General features: G+C 39.3%; 1 protein-coding gene across 1 annotated transcript in view; it reads right to left on the reverse strand.

The window, feature by feature from the left end:
* Positions 1 to 18,384, reverse strand: part of llgl2 (LLGL scribble cell polarity complex component 2) — a 67,114-nt gene that overhangs the window by 22,029 nt on the left and 26,701 nt on the right. The window contains exons 2-14 of the mRNA XM_031747827.2: positions 17,439 to 17,560; positions 10,276 to 10,373; positions 7,574 to 7,655; positions 7,317 to 7,432; positions 6,957 to 7,115; positions 6,258 to 6,420; positions 6,045 to 6,174; positions 5,906 to 5,960; positions 5,564 to 5,718; positions 4,144 to 4,355; positions 3,791 to 3,858; positions 3,554 to 3,707; positions 2,672 to 2,776 (exon numbers count right to left, since the gene is read on the reverse strand). Of these exons, the coding sequence (XP_031603687.1) occupies positions 2,672 to 2,776; positions 3,554 to 3,707; positions 3,791 to 3,858; positions 4,144 to 4,355; positions 5,564 to 5,718; positions 5,906 to 5,960; positions 6,045 to 6,174; positions 6,258 to 6,420; positions 6,957 to 7,115; positions 7,317 to 7,432; positions 7,574 to 7,655; positions 10,276 to 10,373; positions 17,439 to 17,513 (1,572 nt within the window). The 5' untranslated portion in view covers positions 17,514 to 17,560. The remainder of the gene's footprint in view (positions 1 to 2,671; positions 2,777 to 3,553; positions 3,708 to 3,790; positions 3,859 to 4,143; positions 4,356 to 5,563; positions 5,719 to 5,905; positions 5,961 to 6,044; positions 6,175 to 6,257; positions 6,421 to 6,956; positions 7,116 to 7,316; positions 7,433 to 7,573; positions 7,656 to 10,275; positions 10,374 to 17,438; positions 17,561 to 18,384) is intronic.

Consider the following 18,384-nt stretch of genomic DNA (forward strand, 5'->3'; position numbering starts at 1 on the left):
CTCTGCCTCCTTTTCAAGGAGCTGGACTTTGGATGAAACCCTCAATGCATGGCGGTTCATTATCTTGATGTCAATGGCTTCCATGTTCTCTTTTGGCCAGCTATTTATCCCAGCAGGGTATCTGATGACCAGCAGGGAGTAGGTGTTGATTGCCTGGATGTTCTTCCCATTCAGCTGATTCCTCAGGAATCTGCAGGTGGTTGGTGGTTGCGGCTCCTAGAAGAAGGAACCATGAACAGGCGTTCATGGTTCCTCCTTCTTCTTCCTGTGGCATTCTACAGTACTGAAGCAGGTTATTGACAAGTAGTTGGCTGGGGCCGGTCCCTTCTGGGCAGTTAGCTATTCTCAGTGTGACGCGTCCGTTAGCAGCTGGTTCATGTGTGCTGCCCAATGCTCATGGAAAGCAGTTAGCTTCCTTAGCCACCAGGCGTGAAATATGTCAGGGTGCTGTCCAACTCTTCATTTTTCAGAACCTTTCATGTAGGTCTGCCACTGTAATGGTTTCTGGATCCTGGAGGACCTGGTTGCTATAGTCTGCTATTAGATCCACTGGCTACTGAACACTGTAGCTGTATGTTGCATCCTCCTGCCGTTTGCTCTTACCAATATTGTTCTGTTCTCATATTGTTCCTCTGCCACTAAGAGTACACCTTGGATGATTCAGTGAAGTACAGCTGGTTTATTCTCCTGGCTTCAGTCTCTATGGTGTAGCTCTTCAAGCTGCCTGCCAAGGCTGTGAGTCTTTGCTTGGCAGTTTCTCAGGTATTGGCAGCTTGTTGTACTTCTCAAGCATCCCTGTTTTCATCACACCTTTCTATAGCTCCAATAGTTGGCTAACTCTAGTCTCATTTTCCATGGAGGGTACTGCTCCTTGTGGCTGTTCATCTCGTAGCCAAGCATCTCAGTGATCATTACTGCCGTGGTATAGTTCAGCTGATTGGCTTTGGTGATGGTTGCAATAGGGATTGTCTGTAATATTGCATTCACATCTTCACATCTAAGACTAGATAAAGTACCCAAGAGGTACTTTATGTAGTCTTAGTTAATCACCCACAGAGGGTCCAGTTTTCCAGTTCAGCCATGATCCTATGACAATGCAATGCACCAGTTGTACTTGGGCCTGGTGACCCAGGCTACGTCCACACGTACACGGGTATTTTTGAAAACGGAGACTTTCCGTTTTCGTTTTAAAAAATAATCCCGTCCACACGTAAACGCAGACATGAAGGAAAACGCTGCTAGGAACATGCCAAAGCAACAGGTGGCGATATATTCCTAACCGTGTAGAAATGTTGGCCAATCAGAAGTCTAGAAGCCTCGGTAGGAAATAGTAAACAAAGATGGGGCATAGAAGCAGAACCGAGTCGTATGTGTGGAGGGACAGTAACTGTGTGTGTATATGTAAGCATTTAAACACTGCAGAGAGTACAATTAACAGTAACAGTATTGTAGAAATTCATTTCACCGAAACAATAACGTGGCGCACAGTGTGACGTCAAAAAAGGCGCACACCTTTGACGCTGCGTTTTCTCCGTTTTCCTCGTCCACACTTAAATGCAAAAACGAAGTTTTCGAAAATATCCACCCTGGCAGGCGTTTTTAGAAATCTCCGTTTTCAGTGACCGAAAACGCCGTTTACATGTGGACAAAAGATGCAAACGCATAGAAAAATCTGCGTTTTCAAAAATACCCGGGTACGTGTGGACGTAGCCCCAATCTCGGAGGGTGGGAATGATGACATCTCCCCCTTGACCTGACGTTTTAGCTCTCCCTTCCCATAGCATTTGTGTTGTACCTCGTCGATCTCTAGTTGTGAGTCGTTTCTTCCAGCTATTTGAACACTGAGCTACTAGTTGTTTTGCTGTTAGTCTAGATGTTGGGTGTGATTCCACAGGTCCCACATCCACTTCATGTAACCCCTTCCACTGGGATTCCTTGATAGTAGCATTCTAACAACCCCATATTCTCATACCTTGTACACTTATGCCTTCTTGTTATAGTAGCCCACTTCTCATCAATGTCTTCTGGTTCCTCAACACTGCCAGTATAGCTTTACTTACACAGCTCTTGGATATTTTCCAAGGTAGGCTTGTGTAGTATGGGGGATTCTTACTGGATACACATGACACAGCATGACAGCCCACCTGGAGTCTGCTAAAAAAGCACCTGAAGGACTCAGACTATGACAAAAAATTGTCTGGTCTGATAAGAGAAAACAGAACTTTTTAGTCTAAAGCCAAAGCCCTATGCCTGGAGGAAACCTGGTACCACCTGGCCAATACAATCCCTGCACTCAAGCATGGTGGTGGCAGCATGATGCTGTGGTTGAAGAAAAAGAGTGTTTATGAAAATAAATAAATTCAACACTGAGTGTGAAAAAACTGACTTCTTAAGCTCTACTACCCCTACATATGCAAGAGGACAGAATAAGCAACAGAAAAATCTAAATTAAATACTGATACCCAGGCATTATCATATATACTCACTAGCAAAGTATAATACTTAAGTTTTATAAAACTTTTAAAACTAAAAATATTACTTGACAAGTAAGAGTTTAACTTACTGGTGTAAGTTAAGTTTTTACTTAGCTTACTCTACATCAGAGGTATGCCTTAGCCCAACATGACATAGGTCTGTTGTAAAAAAAACATCCTCAGAGCTCAATAGTCACCTGTCCCGCAGTGCCAGCTACAGTCAGATAACCACTATATTTGCAGAGATGGATCTTCTGGATGCCGAGCCTTGGGTCATCACTGTAGGGGTCAAAACAGCCAACCTAAACAGAAACATGACAAGGGTGAAATTTAGAGTAGGACCTATACTTCCAACTTTGCCTAATATGCTGCTATGCAAGACCTTGATCAACATTCCTCTTTTACATAAATATTAACATAAATAATTGCTGTTAATTTAAAGTAAAATAACATAAAATAATATGTCGATTTAAATGCTAATTAAGATTAATTAAAAATAAATTAGCACGGTTACCTCAGAGCAAGAACGCCCTGGGTTGTAAATAACCATCTGGCCAGAACCTTTCTGTGTGGAGTGCCTTCCTCCCACAGCCCAAAAACATGCACTTAGTGGGGTTAGGTATACATAGTTTCCTTAGGAATTATTAAAGTATTCTGATATTAGTGATTCAAAATTTCCCATTGATATTTTTTTTGTATTTAGGAACACTCCCCAAAAAAAGAAAAAAAAAAAAAAATCGAATATGGCACATAAATACAATCAAAGTGGTTCTAGTTTTTTTGAGAAATGTTGTATGCACTCAAACTTAGAAACCTTGTCATTTGTAAAATGCTAACCAACGAGCAGCTCATTTGGAAAGACCTGTGTTTTTTATCTTTTGAATATTTATCATTGCTCATTAATAAGACAAGAGTATTTCTTATTCGATTACTCAATGAATTGATGGAATTCGCGATAGAATACTTGACTATTAAAATAATCGATAGCTGCAGCTCTAGTGTCTTGACATTTCTTTTATATTCACCTTAAAATATAAATGAAAATGTTCTTTTCTATAAATTAAGTTACAAAAACATACCTTTCTAAATGGAGGCCATTCTCCTTCAGTCCCTTGGTTCATGTTGTCATTGGGGTCAGCATCTGTGTGGAATACTCCAGCTGTGCTCAGCTTGTACATGGGATAGAGACAGACTCCTGATGCATCCCAGAAACGAACTGTTCCATCCTCATGCCTATATACACAACAGTGTTATAATCATTTTTAGAACTTCAAAGAAACCTTTCAATAAATGTGAATGAAGGCAGCCGCACTAACCCTGTGAGGAGCAGATCTCTCTGTGGAGGATCTGGGGCCAGGTTCTGACCTCCTGTTATTGGCCACGGCTGACACGAAGAAAGAAAAATTGGTAAGAAAACTTGATGTCCTCAACCAGCATCTTATATTCAAGATGCAACATTCCAGTTATGATGAACAGCCTTCTAGGGGATTCTTTGGAGTCTCATACAGTGGTAACATTTCCCACCGGTAAGAATATTGGTACTTAAATGGGTGACTGTATAGCCTTAGCCTGTGTTTTTACAGATTCACAGAAAAGGTGAAAACCTGTCATGTCATCAGAGAAGAATACATATGACATGACATTATTTTTAATTTACAAAGATTTTTACCTTTTTCGAGTAGTGTGCATTCTGATGCTTTCCAGCAGCGAGGATCCTCTCCCACAGTTTGAGGGGAATGGTGGAGACATGATGCGAGCATGTGATGGCTGAACTATGAAGGGGGACCAAATAAGGAGTCTGTATGATAGGCCAGCCCTCAGTCTGCAAGTCAATAACTACCAGCTCCTCCTCCACCAGGACAACCAGGGCACTGGGATCTCCTGCAGGAAGATATACAGCAGCTAATAAACTGAGATCTGCGATATGCTTGTGTCTCTTGTCAAAGCTGCTCTCCTTTTTCTGTGCTGCGGTGATGAATAAATTACAATTACACAAGAGAGTATGTTCAAATTTACACAACCCAGTCATATCAAACTGTGACAACCTCGGCTCTTCTGGCAGGTTGTCTTTGTCTGTGTGTGTTGTAGTCAGGTCATCAGAGATTGGGAACACCTGGCTACAGTACTGGCTGGTATAAGAATACGCTCTACTTGCTCCCTCAGAAAGAGCGATTCCTCTGCTCCTGAGCATCATGTGCTGTAAAACTGTTTTTTTGTTTTTATCCAAATATTTAACTCACCAAGCTAGCTCATATGCAACATGCCAACCCTACTGACTTACTGACACATCTCATGTTCAGCTCAGTTATTTCAAATAAAGCCTTTTATCCTTTTACCTGACTAACTACATCACCCACCGTTACTCGCCCCTTTTTAGCCAGTTGTGACATAACAAATAGCACTGCATGGTTCAAAGAAATTAGCTGATCTCATTCACTTTCTGATAGGCCCAAAAACTCTTGACTGTTATTGAGTGTTATTTTTTCTAATGGGGGATTCGACATCATTTGTCTTTTCTACATTAGGTTTATGAGTACTCCCCCAAAATACCATCAATATCATGATTAATATAGTTTTGGCATTTAATCTGTGTTTCAATAATGTTTGTTCATTTATTATAACTGTGTCCTTCTAGACAGCAACAAAGTAACAAAGTCTAAGTAAGTTAAACACTGAAGCAGTGTTCCTCTGTGCTTTTAGTATGTTTGTGCCACACACACACACGCCAGTTATAGTGTATTAATGTTTTGATATCAATTTCCAAATCTTCATCTTCATTTATCTTATAAAGTGATAAGACGTAAGCAGACTGTAAAATTGATGGAAACAGTTGCCTGTCATTGTATTTTTAGGAGGTCTTTGTGGAAATGGTAAGTAATTATATGAATTAGTTATTACAAAACTTTATCATCTGTACTTAAAAAAAAAAAAATCTTCTCAAATGTAATTCATTCCTCAGTTCTTCATAGGACCTGACAACATGAGAGAATGGGGAACATTCAATAGTGTCAAATCCTTTAAGAGTCCCATATTTAAATGTGCTGTAATTTTGTTGCCAGTAACTGAGTATGTTGGTGTGTGTGGCTTGCCTGTGCGCTGCGGTCCATCTCTAATGACGAAGAAGTCGATGATCCTGGAGGTAAAGTCCAAGGCCACGTGTGTTTTACCATGGATCACTGTAATACAGTGTCTGTCCCCATAACTGGCCCTGGGCATACCACCACTGAACAGCAGGAATGGAGGCCTACAGAAACACGCAAACATACGTACACACAAGGTTCAAGTTCAGTTCCATTTGTTCAGTGATTAATGTGTAACAACGGCTCACATAACATATCTGAGAAGTTAAACATTAGAAAGGTGACGACGCCACTTTCACTGAAGGAAGCTGACAAAAAAATTTATTTCACTGGTGGATGACGTCATCTTACCCTTCTTCTGTAGGGAGCTGAACTATTTTAGAAATGGCCTTGCAGGGAAAATGTCCTGCAATTATAAAACACAAGTAACCATGAGCCCTAAACCCTTTTACTTTGTGATTAATAAAACGGTGGAGAGCTTCCTCTTTACCATAAGGAATGTCTGATTTCTCTTCCTCGTTCATGTCCTGCCCCCCCACCATCCATCGACAATAGCTTCCATCGCTGTGTGAACTCAGAATGTACTTTCCGTCCTCAGTCCAACAAACACTCTCCAGTTGCTATGGTTAGATTACACAGTATTCAGTAAGTTTATTTAATGGCAGCTGGTATTCTGTTCAGGCGCACGTTAAATGACAGATACCTGTGTGGCAGGAATGTGCTGGATAGCAAGTTTTTTCTCCAAATCCCAGATGACCATGAGGCCACGTCCATAGCCAATAATGACCTGATCTGGATCGACCGGGTTCTCTTGCAAGGCCTCAACGTGTTCTAGATTTCTGCGACCAATGTAGTCATCGGGTATGCTGTACACAACAAGCAGAGGAAATAACTCAAGTGAATAGCAGTCTATATTATTGACGCACAGGGGATGACAGGCAATATATTCTATTATACTGTGTGACAGCAGTTTAGCAGTAACATTTATTTAAACACTTGAAGTGAACAGACTGATACAGAGTGCTCATTTCCACTGTAATACATGCTCTGAAAGTGACTGAAATATGTAAATTTCCACAGACAAACTGTAGCACTGAGCTACAATCTGCTCTATCCAGCATTCAGCCACGAGTGCAAACAGTAGCCAAATACAATATTTTATGTGACAAGAAGGACATTTCTTGTCCCTAGCAGAATTTTTTTTTTTTAAAACAACAAAACTAAACAAAGTGCAACAATAGGTGCTTTCAAACAGAAAAAACTCTCTCTAGTAACTGTAGCAGTTTCACTTTTTCTTCTATGCCTACGTTGCAGAAACTAACAACCGTCATAGTTCTTAGCAGCATATTGTGACACTCTATAATAGTGTGCGACAGTCTGTAATGTGTTTTAATTTGCCTACCTGCTGGAAACTTGGTCAAGGCTGATGTTTCTCTCTTCCAGCTCTCTGAATCCTGGAACTTCAACTACAAATACATGTCCACCTTCTGTCCCCAACAGCAGCAGCTCACCTGAGGAGTGGGCCAGTACTGCTGTCACTCTGGTCACACTTGGGGGGGCACTGAGAGGAGGAGGAAGGAGAAAGGTGGCATCACTTAGTTGTACAGGTCACAGGACATAGAAGTTGCTAAGCAAATTCTACATATTCATCTCTCTTCTTTACCTGGCTTTACTTAGCTTAGCAAGTCAAATAAAACTAGGCCATTTCTCAAAAAGGTTACTGTGGAGAAAGGAAAATGACAGGTGGAAATATGTGGTTTACCCAGGTGGTCCAGTCAGTGTGAAGCGTCCTATTTCAAGAAGTTCTGAAAGTCCATTGTGTCCTCTTAAAGTCCACATGTGCAAACTGTTGTCATCCAGCAAAGTCACCAGCTCAACCTACATAAGAGTTACAAATAATCAGAGATATAACAAAATGTATTCCCTGAGACACACTATTGTGAACAGCACTATAGTACAAGCGCAAAAAACCTAAATGCTGCTGGCATTCTATGTTGTGTGATTTATATCAAACATTACCTGGTGGGGCATGAAGTGCACCTGTGTGACAGCAGCATTTTCATCATGTAGCCCCATGAACTCCACACCCGGAGATCCATATCTGAACAATGGTTAAGCACAGACTACATTTATCATAGCTGCAGTGATACTAACATACTAGCAAACTGGGAAGAGCTAAGCTAATGTACATTTAGTGAGATATGGTGTATTTTACACAGAGAAATCCTAAAATTTAAGTCCCAAATTCAGGGAGGTATCTAAGTGTTTGAGGGGACGCCAAGATACAATGTGAAGGGAATTAGAGTCCAACACACAGTGGTGGTTTTGTGTAGCAATTTAATTAAAAACTAATAGATAACTTCTTATTTCATAGTGTAATCTTCACATGCTTTATCCGAAGCACACACTCTGTGTATTCACTCACTGTGTCTTTAAGGATTTGCTAGCAGCATGACCTCTTCACTTGTCCCTCCTACACTTTCCTGCTCATTGTGTCAGATGTTTAGTTACTCCTCGGCCTCCTTTAGCAGTAATGCTACTTGTACTAAATGTAGCCTGTTTGCAGCTCTGGAGGCCAAGATCACTGAATTAGAGACTTGGCTTCACACCCTTGGAAAACCCATAGTTATGCAGGCCACAGTAGCCAGTGCAGCCTAAGGTAGCTAGCGCTCCCCTGGCAGACTGTCCAGAGCAGCCGGGGAAACAAGATGGCTAGGTGACGGTGAGGAGGAAGTTTAGTCTTAAACAGAAGGCCCAGGTACACCACCAACCTGTTCATGTGTCTAACTGCTTTTCCCCACTTGGCGACACATCTGCCGGGGATCAGACTCTGGTAATTGGCAATTCTGTTCTGAGACAGGTTAAGCTAGAGCATTGCTTCTCAATTACTTTCTATTCCCCCTCTTAGGAAAAAGAAAACGTTTCCTGCCCCCAACTCTCCCTCGTGACTATAAATAATATCATTTCTATCCAGAGTTGGGACCAGGAAGCGGAGTTGCAGTCTTACACGACTCCCTGCAGCTTCTCTCCTCCTGTTACGCCCCAAAACCCATCTCCATAGAGACTGTGTCAGCTCCCAAACAGACAAAAAACAAATTTTTAGGTTAGATCATGGTTCTCCTCCAATTTTCTTAAACTTAACAAAAATAAAACTGAAGTTTTACTTGCTGGTACATCTTAACCAAATCCCACAGATTTTCCATTAACACTGAAAGTTCTCCCACCCTTCCTTCCCCTCAGGTTAAGAGTTTGGGTGTCATACTTGATAATATTCTTTCATTCCAGTCTCACATTAATTACATAATCCAGTCTGCATACTTCCACTTACGTAATATTAAACGACTCCGTCCCTTCCTTACTCCCCATGCTGCTGCCATCCTTGTCCATAGTCTTATTACGTCCCGTATTGATTACTGCAATTCCCTCTTATTTGGTCTCCCTAAAAGGTCCCTTCATAAACTCCAACTTCTTCAAAACTCTGCAGCTCGGGGTCATAACTCGTACGCCGTCAAGAGCTCATATTACCCCAGTTCTTCAGCAGCTTCACTGGTTGCCCATAGAAGCCAGGATAAACTTTAAAATCTTACTTCTCACATACAAGTGTATCCATAAATCTTCTCCTTCCTATTTGTGTGACCTGCTTCATATAACCACTGTTTCCCGCCCTCTCAGATCCTCATTTGCTATTCATCTTACTGTTCCGTCCGCACATCTTATCACTATGGGGAACAGAGCCTTCAGTCGCACTGCTCTGGAACTCTCTTCCTCCAGCCATATGAAACATAGACTCTCTTCCGATATTTAAGTCACAGCTCAAAACACATCTGTTCAAACTGGCTTATTCGCTTTAGTGCTGATTTTATCTGTTGTCAAGTTCTGTTTTGCAATTGTAACTTATGTATTTTATGACTATTGCTCCTTTTATTAATTTTGTTCTTTTGTAAGGTGACCTTGGGTTTTTTGAAAGGAGCCCTCAAATAAAATGTATTATTATTATTATTATTAATGATTATTATTATTATTATTATTGTAAAAACCAGCAAAAATGACTTAAACATTAAAAAAAAAAAATCACAAAGAAAGAACAATACAGTATCCACAGCTGCACCAAAGAGTAAAAGAGTGAAATGTGGATTATTAAATATTAGGTCTCTCTCTTCCAAGTCTTTGTTAGTAAATGAGTTAATAATTGATCAACAAATTAATTTACTCTGCCTTACAGAAACCTGGTTACACAGCAGGATTATTATGTTAGCTTAAATGAATCAACACCCCTGACTCATTCTAACTATCTGAAAACTCGAGGCACAGGCAGAGGAGCTGTGGCAACAATTTTCCACACCAGCCTATCAATCAACCAAAGACCAAGACAGACTTTTAATTAATTTAAAAGCCTGATGCTCAGCCTTGTCCATCCCAGGTGAAAAACTCAAATAACGGTCTTATTAGTTATCTGTCGTCCACCTGGGCCTTACACAGGGTTTATGTCTGATTTCTCAGACTTTTTATCTGATTTAGTGCTCAGCTCAGTAATTATGTGGGTGACTTTAACATCCATGTAGATGCTAAAAACGACAGCCTCAACATGGCATTTAATCTGGTTTTAGACTCAATTGGCTTCTCTCAAAATGTAAAAGAACCCACCCATCACTTTAATCACACTCTAGGTCTTGTTTTAACATATGGCATAGAAACTGAACATTTAACAGAATGATGGATACAGTTTGATAGCCCCGGAGCGAGTGCCAATGGCCAGCAGCTTCAAGGAGGGACTGTAGCCCAGAGCACTGGGCTGGTGGGGGAATCCATGCTCCACTGTCTGAGGATGAGAGTGAAAAGATGAGGGTGAGAAAGAACTTTGACAAAAGAGCCAAGGACAGAGACAAGAGTGTACAAAACAATACCAACTTCAAGAAATGCCCTCATACATCTCAATAAATGCTAGCTAATGAATTTAATCAGTTTAACAGTCAGCAGCAGTGTCTAATATTTATATTTATTCCACTGGCTCCCCAGTCCAATATAATCACAATTTTACTGGAGGTTTTACTGGTATGGAAAATTAAGTGTAGAACCCACGGACATGTTTGCACATCTGAGATACTCTGCTAGGCTGCGGCCGATATCAGTCTGTATATGCAGGAGCAAAAATAAGAATTTGACTCAAAGCTAAATGCAAAAATACTGGTGGCAGGGAGTGGTAAAAATAAATCCTACGTGACTTCCTTTGAGTTATCACATTTACAAAACTTGACATCGAGTTCAAGATCACTGAGATTCAAACTGGTCTAACTTTAGTAGATACACCTATGGTTTCAATTTTTCTCGCATTATCGCATTCACAACAATCCACACCGCCTGCCAACCCGCCAGGCAGAGTGACGACAACACCTAATCAGTTTTCTACGGCTGAGGGGTTAAAAAAAATAAAAAATAAAAAAAAAATAAAAAAATAAAAAATAAAAGCCTTTACTCATAACTACTAGGGTCATCCACACAGCAAATCAATGTTGGGAGGAAATCATAAAGTTAAAATAAGATTACAACAAAGAAAAGAGAACACAAATCAAAGTGCCTTAAGTGTTGTTGTTTACTGGAAGCAATCTTCAGCCACAGAACGAGCTATAATGGGAATGTGTCACAATGGAAACCTATGACACCCAACAAACAGCCACTATCACAGCATCTAGATGTCTTTGTGCCAAGCTTGCGGGTCGCATTAGAATTCTTAGTTTTGAAAACACGCCTGATTGCTGAGGATAAATCAGTCAGGAGAAAGCCTCTGTCAGAATACTGCAGCTTATATTATTGCTATGGTGTATAGTTTGGTTAGATGGTGGCATTGACAAAAAGATAGGAAGCGAAGCTAGGGTTTTTTTTATTTATTTATTTTTTTAGGAGGGACCAGGAGGGATGAGTATATGAGAGCAACATGTCAGATTGGACATGTAAAAGTATACATAAATGTTACAGTGGTAATTTTGATGCAAATTTTGATTTTGTTTTAGTCATAATTTTGTTTTAGTTGACTAAATATCATAAGATTGTTGTAGACTAATTCATTTGACAAAAATAGAAAGTATAAAAGTTTGTTGTGTTTTTATTCAGTGAAAGTTGCTCTACGCGGTTTGCGAAGCGTCTGATTTTCCTTGACATGTCCATAATCAGGCTGGTGTCCATATGATTACTCTGGCATTTGTTGTTGTTTTTTCATGAGACGGGGAGCTCGCCCAACCTTGTCTGTCAGCGGCAGATCAAATTGTGCATGTCTAACTTTGCACAAGAAGATAACTTCTAACTGGATCATCATCCCTTATACACAACACAATTCATTCTGATTGGACCTCTTCTCTCCAGTACATCTTCATCTTGTTTTTATTCGTCAATAAAATTGTGTTTTTTCATCAGAAAAAGATCAAAACTATGACGATAATTATTAGTCAAACAAAACACTGAAATGAACACCTGTGTCTACACATATATAGGTGTTATTTCTGCAGGGCACAAGCATCTTATATACAGAAAGTGTGTCATCATTATGGTTACAATTATCTGTAAAATAAAATGAGTGCAGTGTCTATTCGCCACATACAGCCCACTTTGATCTTAAGTGGCCCCAACCAGTGAAACTCCCCTTTCTCACAGTGTAAATAAGCTATATATTTAATAGATTTTTTATATGACCATTTTTTAAACTGTAGTTGTAAAAAAAAAAAAAAGAAGACATTTCTATAGTAGAAATATAACTGTAAAAGCTGTAAAACCTATGACTGCAGACATGTCTGCATCTCTGCCATTCAAAGACATTTTGTGTACAGTTTTTTAATTTAATATTCAATACTGAACTGTAAATTTAGTCTTTTTCAAGGGAGCAGTTTTTTTAAATTCACTGTTTTAATAAAATTACCTCCACAATGACTTGCCAGCATTTAAATCCGACTCTCCTGTCTCTCCATGTACCTGGCCTATACCACTACACTTGCTGTCTTTGGAACATCCGCCCCCTTCCTTGTCTGTCTTTGCATGTGATTGGCCACATGGTGTACCCATCAAAAATAAAGTTCCACCGCTGCCGGGATGGATTCTCAACAGGGCTGAAGATTCAGCTTCCACATTAATAACTGACATATGAAATGATCCTGCGGGTTATATATAATTATAATGTATTGCTTTTATATAGCGCTTTTCTAGGCTCCCAAAGCGCTTTACAATTCCACTATTCATTCACTCTCACATTCACACACTAATTGTATCGTAGACTAGGGCTGCTCGATTACGGCAAAAATGATAATCACGATTATTTTCACTGAAATTGATATCTCGATTATTTGACGATATTTATTTAACAATAACAATGTATTGAATAATGGCTTTAAAGATTATTTTATATTATTTTTTGACAGTGTGCAAATATTGATTACAGTGCAAATGTTTGCAATATAAAAAAATAAATGAAAAATGTAAACATCTATGTTTAGTGAACTTCAAAATACTGCACAATATTTGATCCACGTCTGACTCCACGAACCCATAATGTTTCCACCAATGCTCCCTCAAATATTTCATGTGTCTGAGCGAACACACTAACTCGCTGAGCGATCCCTTGGACCACTGTGAGCGACATCAGACGTGTGCACTGTGGTCACGCCAGCATCTAATCCATCCAAGTTACATGGTTTATTAAAATAATCAAATTACAGCATTTACATTTATGTTAGACTACTTTTAATTAACTGCTTTAGCCCACTTACAGTGAAAATTTAAAAAAATCCTGTTCATGACCTGTGTAGTATGTTAACACTATTGGAAGTAAAAATAACTTGAACTCCAATTTTGAAAACACAACTTTCTTTCTTTTCTTTTTTTTCATAAAGCTCTGACTTGTATTATGAGTCTGTGGTCTGGGAGAGAGTCTGTAACTCTGTCTGCCAAATACAGTATATAATGACCAATGTTGGGCAATTAATTATATAGTTACTACTTCAAAAAAGTAACTCAGTTTGGCAAACAACAAAGTTTTTGCAGCTATTTATTTTTTTAATGCAGCCAAGGCGTTTTTTTAAATAAACATTTCAAACTATTTGCAGAACAATCAGCTGTTCTGCATCAAATCTGATGCCACACAAATTATTTGTGCCACTCCAAAAAATAATTTCTGTCCACTATGAGAAAAGGAGAACAACAGCCTGATACCTGCAGGCCTGACAACAGGAGATGTATCACTGCTGTAACACCTGTAACATTCAGCAGCCGCCTCATTGTTCTGACACACACAACAAAACTATTGACTACACTACACACTAACTACACACTAACTACACAAGATTTGCGCTAAACGTCTCAAATCTCTCACATCTCAGAACACCGCCGTCACTCCTAAAACTTCCCCGTTTCTTAACAACTAGATGCCACGCTGCCATATCATTTTTGATTGGTCGACACGGTACTTTTTTCTCGACCAATAGGAAAGGGTGAGGGTTTTTGGTTTTGTTTTTGCTCACAGGCAGAGAGTGCTTTCGGCGTTTTCCTTATAAAACGCCATTTTACCGCTTTCTTCCCGCAGTAAATATAAATAACGATAGTATTCAGGAAGAAAACCAAACATTGCATATATTTTTATCATAACTCTGGTTTTACGTGGCCTATCAACACAATTTAAAAACTGGTATAAAGTCCACACTTTTCCCGTCAGTTGTTCCGTCTGTCCTGCTCACATCTCCAATGGTTGTACACGTTGTCATTAACAGTGATGGGAATAACGTCGTTACTTTTTTCAGTAACGAGTAATCTAACTAATTACTATTCCTATCGTTACAACGCCGTTACCGTTACTAACAAGAAAATGCGGTCCGTTACTATTTTTCAACAAACAGATGGTTGAAGCTGTGTTCAGCTTACCGCATCTTATATCAGTTGCACGGAAGTAGCTGTAAGTAATCTGGACGCTACAGCTTTAAGCAGCTGTGCGCTCCCGCGGACGGTAATCACGATCACTGTCTAGCACAACACCTGGAGCTAAGGGGGCAAAACAATGGCATGAGTGCTGCTGTTTGACTGAGGAAGAATAAAGTAGTCGTGGTAAGCCAATCACATGACCACTTAAAGACAAAGCAACAAGGTGATATATACCAGTTTATAAATTGTGTTGATAGGCCACGTAAAACCAGAGTCATGATAAAAAAGATATACGCAGCGTTTTTTTCCTGAATAGTTTCGCCACGTTAGCGCGCTCTGCTTATGAGCAAAAAAACAAAACAGGGGAAGTTTTAGGAGTGACGGAGGGAGAGAGAGAGAAACAGCAGAAAAAGCGAGAGTGCTTGTTTTGAGATGTGAGAGATTTGTGATGTTTAGCGTGTTTGGAGTGTGTAGTTAATGTGTTGTCTTGTGTAGTTAGTGTGTAGTGTTGTGGATAGTTTTGTGTTGTGTGTCAGAACAATGAGGCGACTGCTGTCTCCAGGTAGAAACAGGAGTGATACACCTGCTGCTGTCAGACCTGCAGGTATCAGGCTGTGATGTTCTCCTTTATAGTGGACAGAAATTATTTTTTTGGAGTGGCACAAACAATTTGTGTGGCATCTTATTGAATGCAGAACAGCTGATTGTTCTGTAAATAGTTTGAAATGGTTATTTAAAAAATCAAGGTAAAAGGTAAATGGCTGCAAATAACTTTGTTGTTTGCAAAACTTGTGCATATGATTTTAAAATTGACAATTTATATTTGCATTTAAAGTTATGAAATGTGATTCATTAAACATGTTTGTGGTTGTTACAGTAAAAATATAACTGTTTCTACTCTGATTTTATGTTTTTTGTCTGATTTTAAATCAATTGTGTTAATACAGTATGTCAAAATGAAAACATAACTGTAAATTCAGACACGTGAGGTTGTGCTGAAAAGGATGATACCAAACAAGGCAAAGTAAATAGTTTTTAAAAGGGAAAATGTAGTTAAAAATGGCCAATTATACCCTGGACCCCAGAGGGTTAAACGTTTTTTTTAAAGTAACGCAATAGTTACTTTTCAAGTAATTAATTACTTTTAGAATATTGTAACTCAGTTACTAACTCAGTTACTTTTTTGAAGAAGTAACTAGTAACTATAATTAATTACTTTTTCAAAGTAACTTGCCCAACACTGGTCATTAATGTGGCTTCACTGCACATCAGCCACGCCGCTTTGCTAGCTAAAACACCGGTGTCGGCACATAAGGACGCTGTCATAGCCTGTCAGTGACGTTGATTGGCTGCGTATATACGAATGTGACTCGCATTATTGGCTGGACTAAAGGATAAGGTGGCATCGTTCTAATCCCATACAGGAGCAGCCAGTCACTCACTGACTAACACTGCAAAACAGAATTGTTCAAGTTTTAATTTTAATTTCAATTCAGGTTAGATTTTTTTTTGTGCGCAACGCAGATTTTCTGTGCGCAGAGACCGTGCCAGCAGTGCGCAATTGCGCACGTGCGCAGCTTAGAGGGAACATTGGTTTCCACACCACTGAAGTCGTTTTACCTCTCTTTTCAGCCAACGGCATTCTTTCTTCAGCAGCCATTATCCTCTCCTCTCCAAATAACTTCTGGTGCTAATAATCGGCTCAGTCATTTTTAATGATCGTTGAAAACCCAGATCGTAATCGAGATTAAAATTCGATTAATTGAGCAGCCCTAGACAGTAAGTTTGTAAGTTTGACACCCCTGGTTTAGAGGCACTGAAATAATCAGGTGACACTGCTTTCTCCACTAAGCTTCTTCATTGTCACTTGGTTATTGTTAGTGGATTAGGGGATTAGAAAAACCAGAGGGCTATAATATTATTCATGTTAGGATCAACCTAATTAGATCGTTATGGTTACTTAAGATGGATACCTACGCTGGTTAGAGTTCAAAGTTTGGGATTTGTATGGATTCTTAAAGGCAACGCACTTTCATAAATTTACCTGGTGACATTCTGTCTGAAATGTATATATTCTTATCTGAGATTAGTCAGGTTCTTAAGTATTTGAACAATGATAATTTTTGGAATTACATTCTGAACACTAGAGTACTAAAAATGGAGACCATGTATAAAAATGGCCGTATTCCATAACAGTTAAGTCAATATTTTTGTTAAAGCCCTTGAATTAAAGCTGAGTGCTTGCACGTCTTCAATCACGCCTGTGTTCCTTGATTTAAAGGGACCACGGTGATGTACAGACAAAAATCACCCCAAAAAACCCCAGGTCCATACGTTTTTCGAAAATGTCATACATTCTGAATATCATATAGTGATGCCATGGTTTCTGCTTTCGCTAAGATCAGATTGATGGATCCTTATTTTGCAATGCTGATGCTAAACATTATTTTTTATTGACTGCATTTTTTAGGACAAGCATTGGTTTCTCATGTCAGCATTTTTTGTCTGTCAAAGTATGCACATTCACAACAACTGAAAATAAAAAAGGCGATAAATAGAGGCAGGATTTGAATGAGAGAAAAATAGAGAATTACTGTAAATTTAGAAGGGTTCCATCCAAAGTCTAAGGAAAATGGAAACACAGCGGTCCTTTGGACTCCAAATAAGGTCATTTCTACCTGTGAAAATCTGTTGTAGCCTTGAGCTGCACCTATCTGTATACTATTGCTCTGCCATGATACAGTTACACAGAAAAAATGAGAGAAAAGGAAACTAATATATAAATTTAAAGTAAACAGTTTATTTGATCTTGTTCTGGTTACTTTTATTTTCTGTTTCTGCTAAGTAACCTGGTCACTTGAATGCATATTATGACTGCAGATAGTTCAGAGTCTTGTGAATGTTTTTTTTCTTCTTCTTCTCCTCATCACTCACATTGCCATCTGTAGTGATGTGGTTGAAATTGTGTGATAAGGTCTAATTTACTTGCCTTATTAAACGCAAAGAGTTCCTGTTTTAGCCGATCCCTCTGGGACTCTTGACCATGCCGCCTGAACCTCTTCATCCTGTCAATACCGGCGTGCAGCCAGAAGGCCCGTTGACACTTGGTGGCTGGAGGAGACACAGGAGATAGAGGTAGATGATCCAGCTCGAAAGTAAAAGTTTGAGAGAGGAGAAAAGAGGGCATGTTCAAAGATAAATCCTCTAGTTCACACCTTTGTTATTCCTTAGTGAAAAGCAAATACAGGGAGTGCAGAATTATTAGGCAAGTTGTATTTTTGAGGAATAATTTTATTATTGAAAAACCCAAAAAACTCATTAATATCAAAGCTGAATGTTTTTGGAAGTAGTTTTTAGTTTGTTTTTAGTTTTAGCTATTTTAGGGGGATATCTGTGTGTGCAGGTGACTATTACTGTGCATAATTATTAGGCAACTTAACAAAAAACTAATATATACCCATTGCAATTATTTATTTTTACCAGTGAAACCAATATAACATCTCCACATTCACAAATATACATTTCTGACATTCAAAAACAAAACAAAAACAAATCAGCGACCAATATAGCCACCTTTTTGCAAGGACACTCAAAAGCCTGCCATCCATGGATTCTGTCAGTGTTTTGATCTGTTCACCATCAACATTGCGTGCAGCAGCAACCACAGCATCCCAGACACTGTTCAGAGAGGTGTACTGTTTTCCTCCTTGTAAATCTCACATTTGATGATGGACCACAGGTTCTCAATGGGGTTCAGATCAGGTGAACAAGGAGGCCATGTCATTAGTTTTTCTTCTTTTATACCCTTTCTTGCCAGCCACGCTGTGGAGTACTTGGACGCGTGTGATGGAGCATTGTCCTGCATGAAAATCATGTTTTTCTTGAAGGGTGCAGACTTCTTCCTGTACCACTGCTTGAAGAAGGGTCTTCCAGAA

The sequence above is a fragment of the Oreochromis aureus genome, linkage group 8 (assembly GCF_013358895.1).
Source record: "Oreochromis aureus strain Israel breed Guangdong linkage group 8, ZZ_aureus, whole genome shotgun sequence".
NCBI classification, from domain to species: domain Eukaryota; kingdom Metazoa; phylum Chordata; class Actinopteri; order Cichliformes; family Cichlidae; genus Oreochromis; species Oreochromis aureus.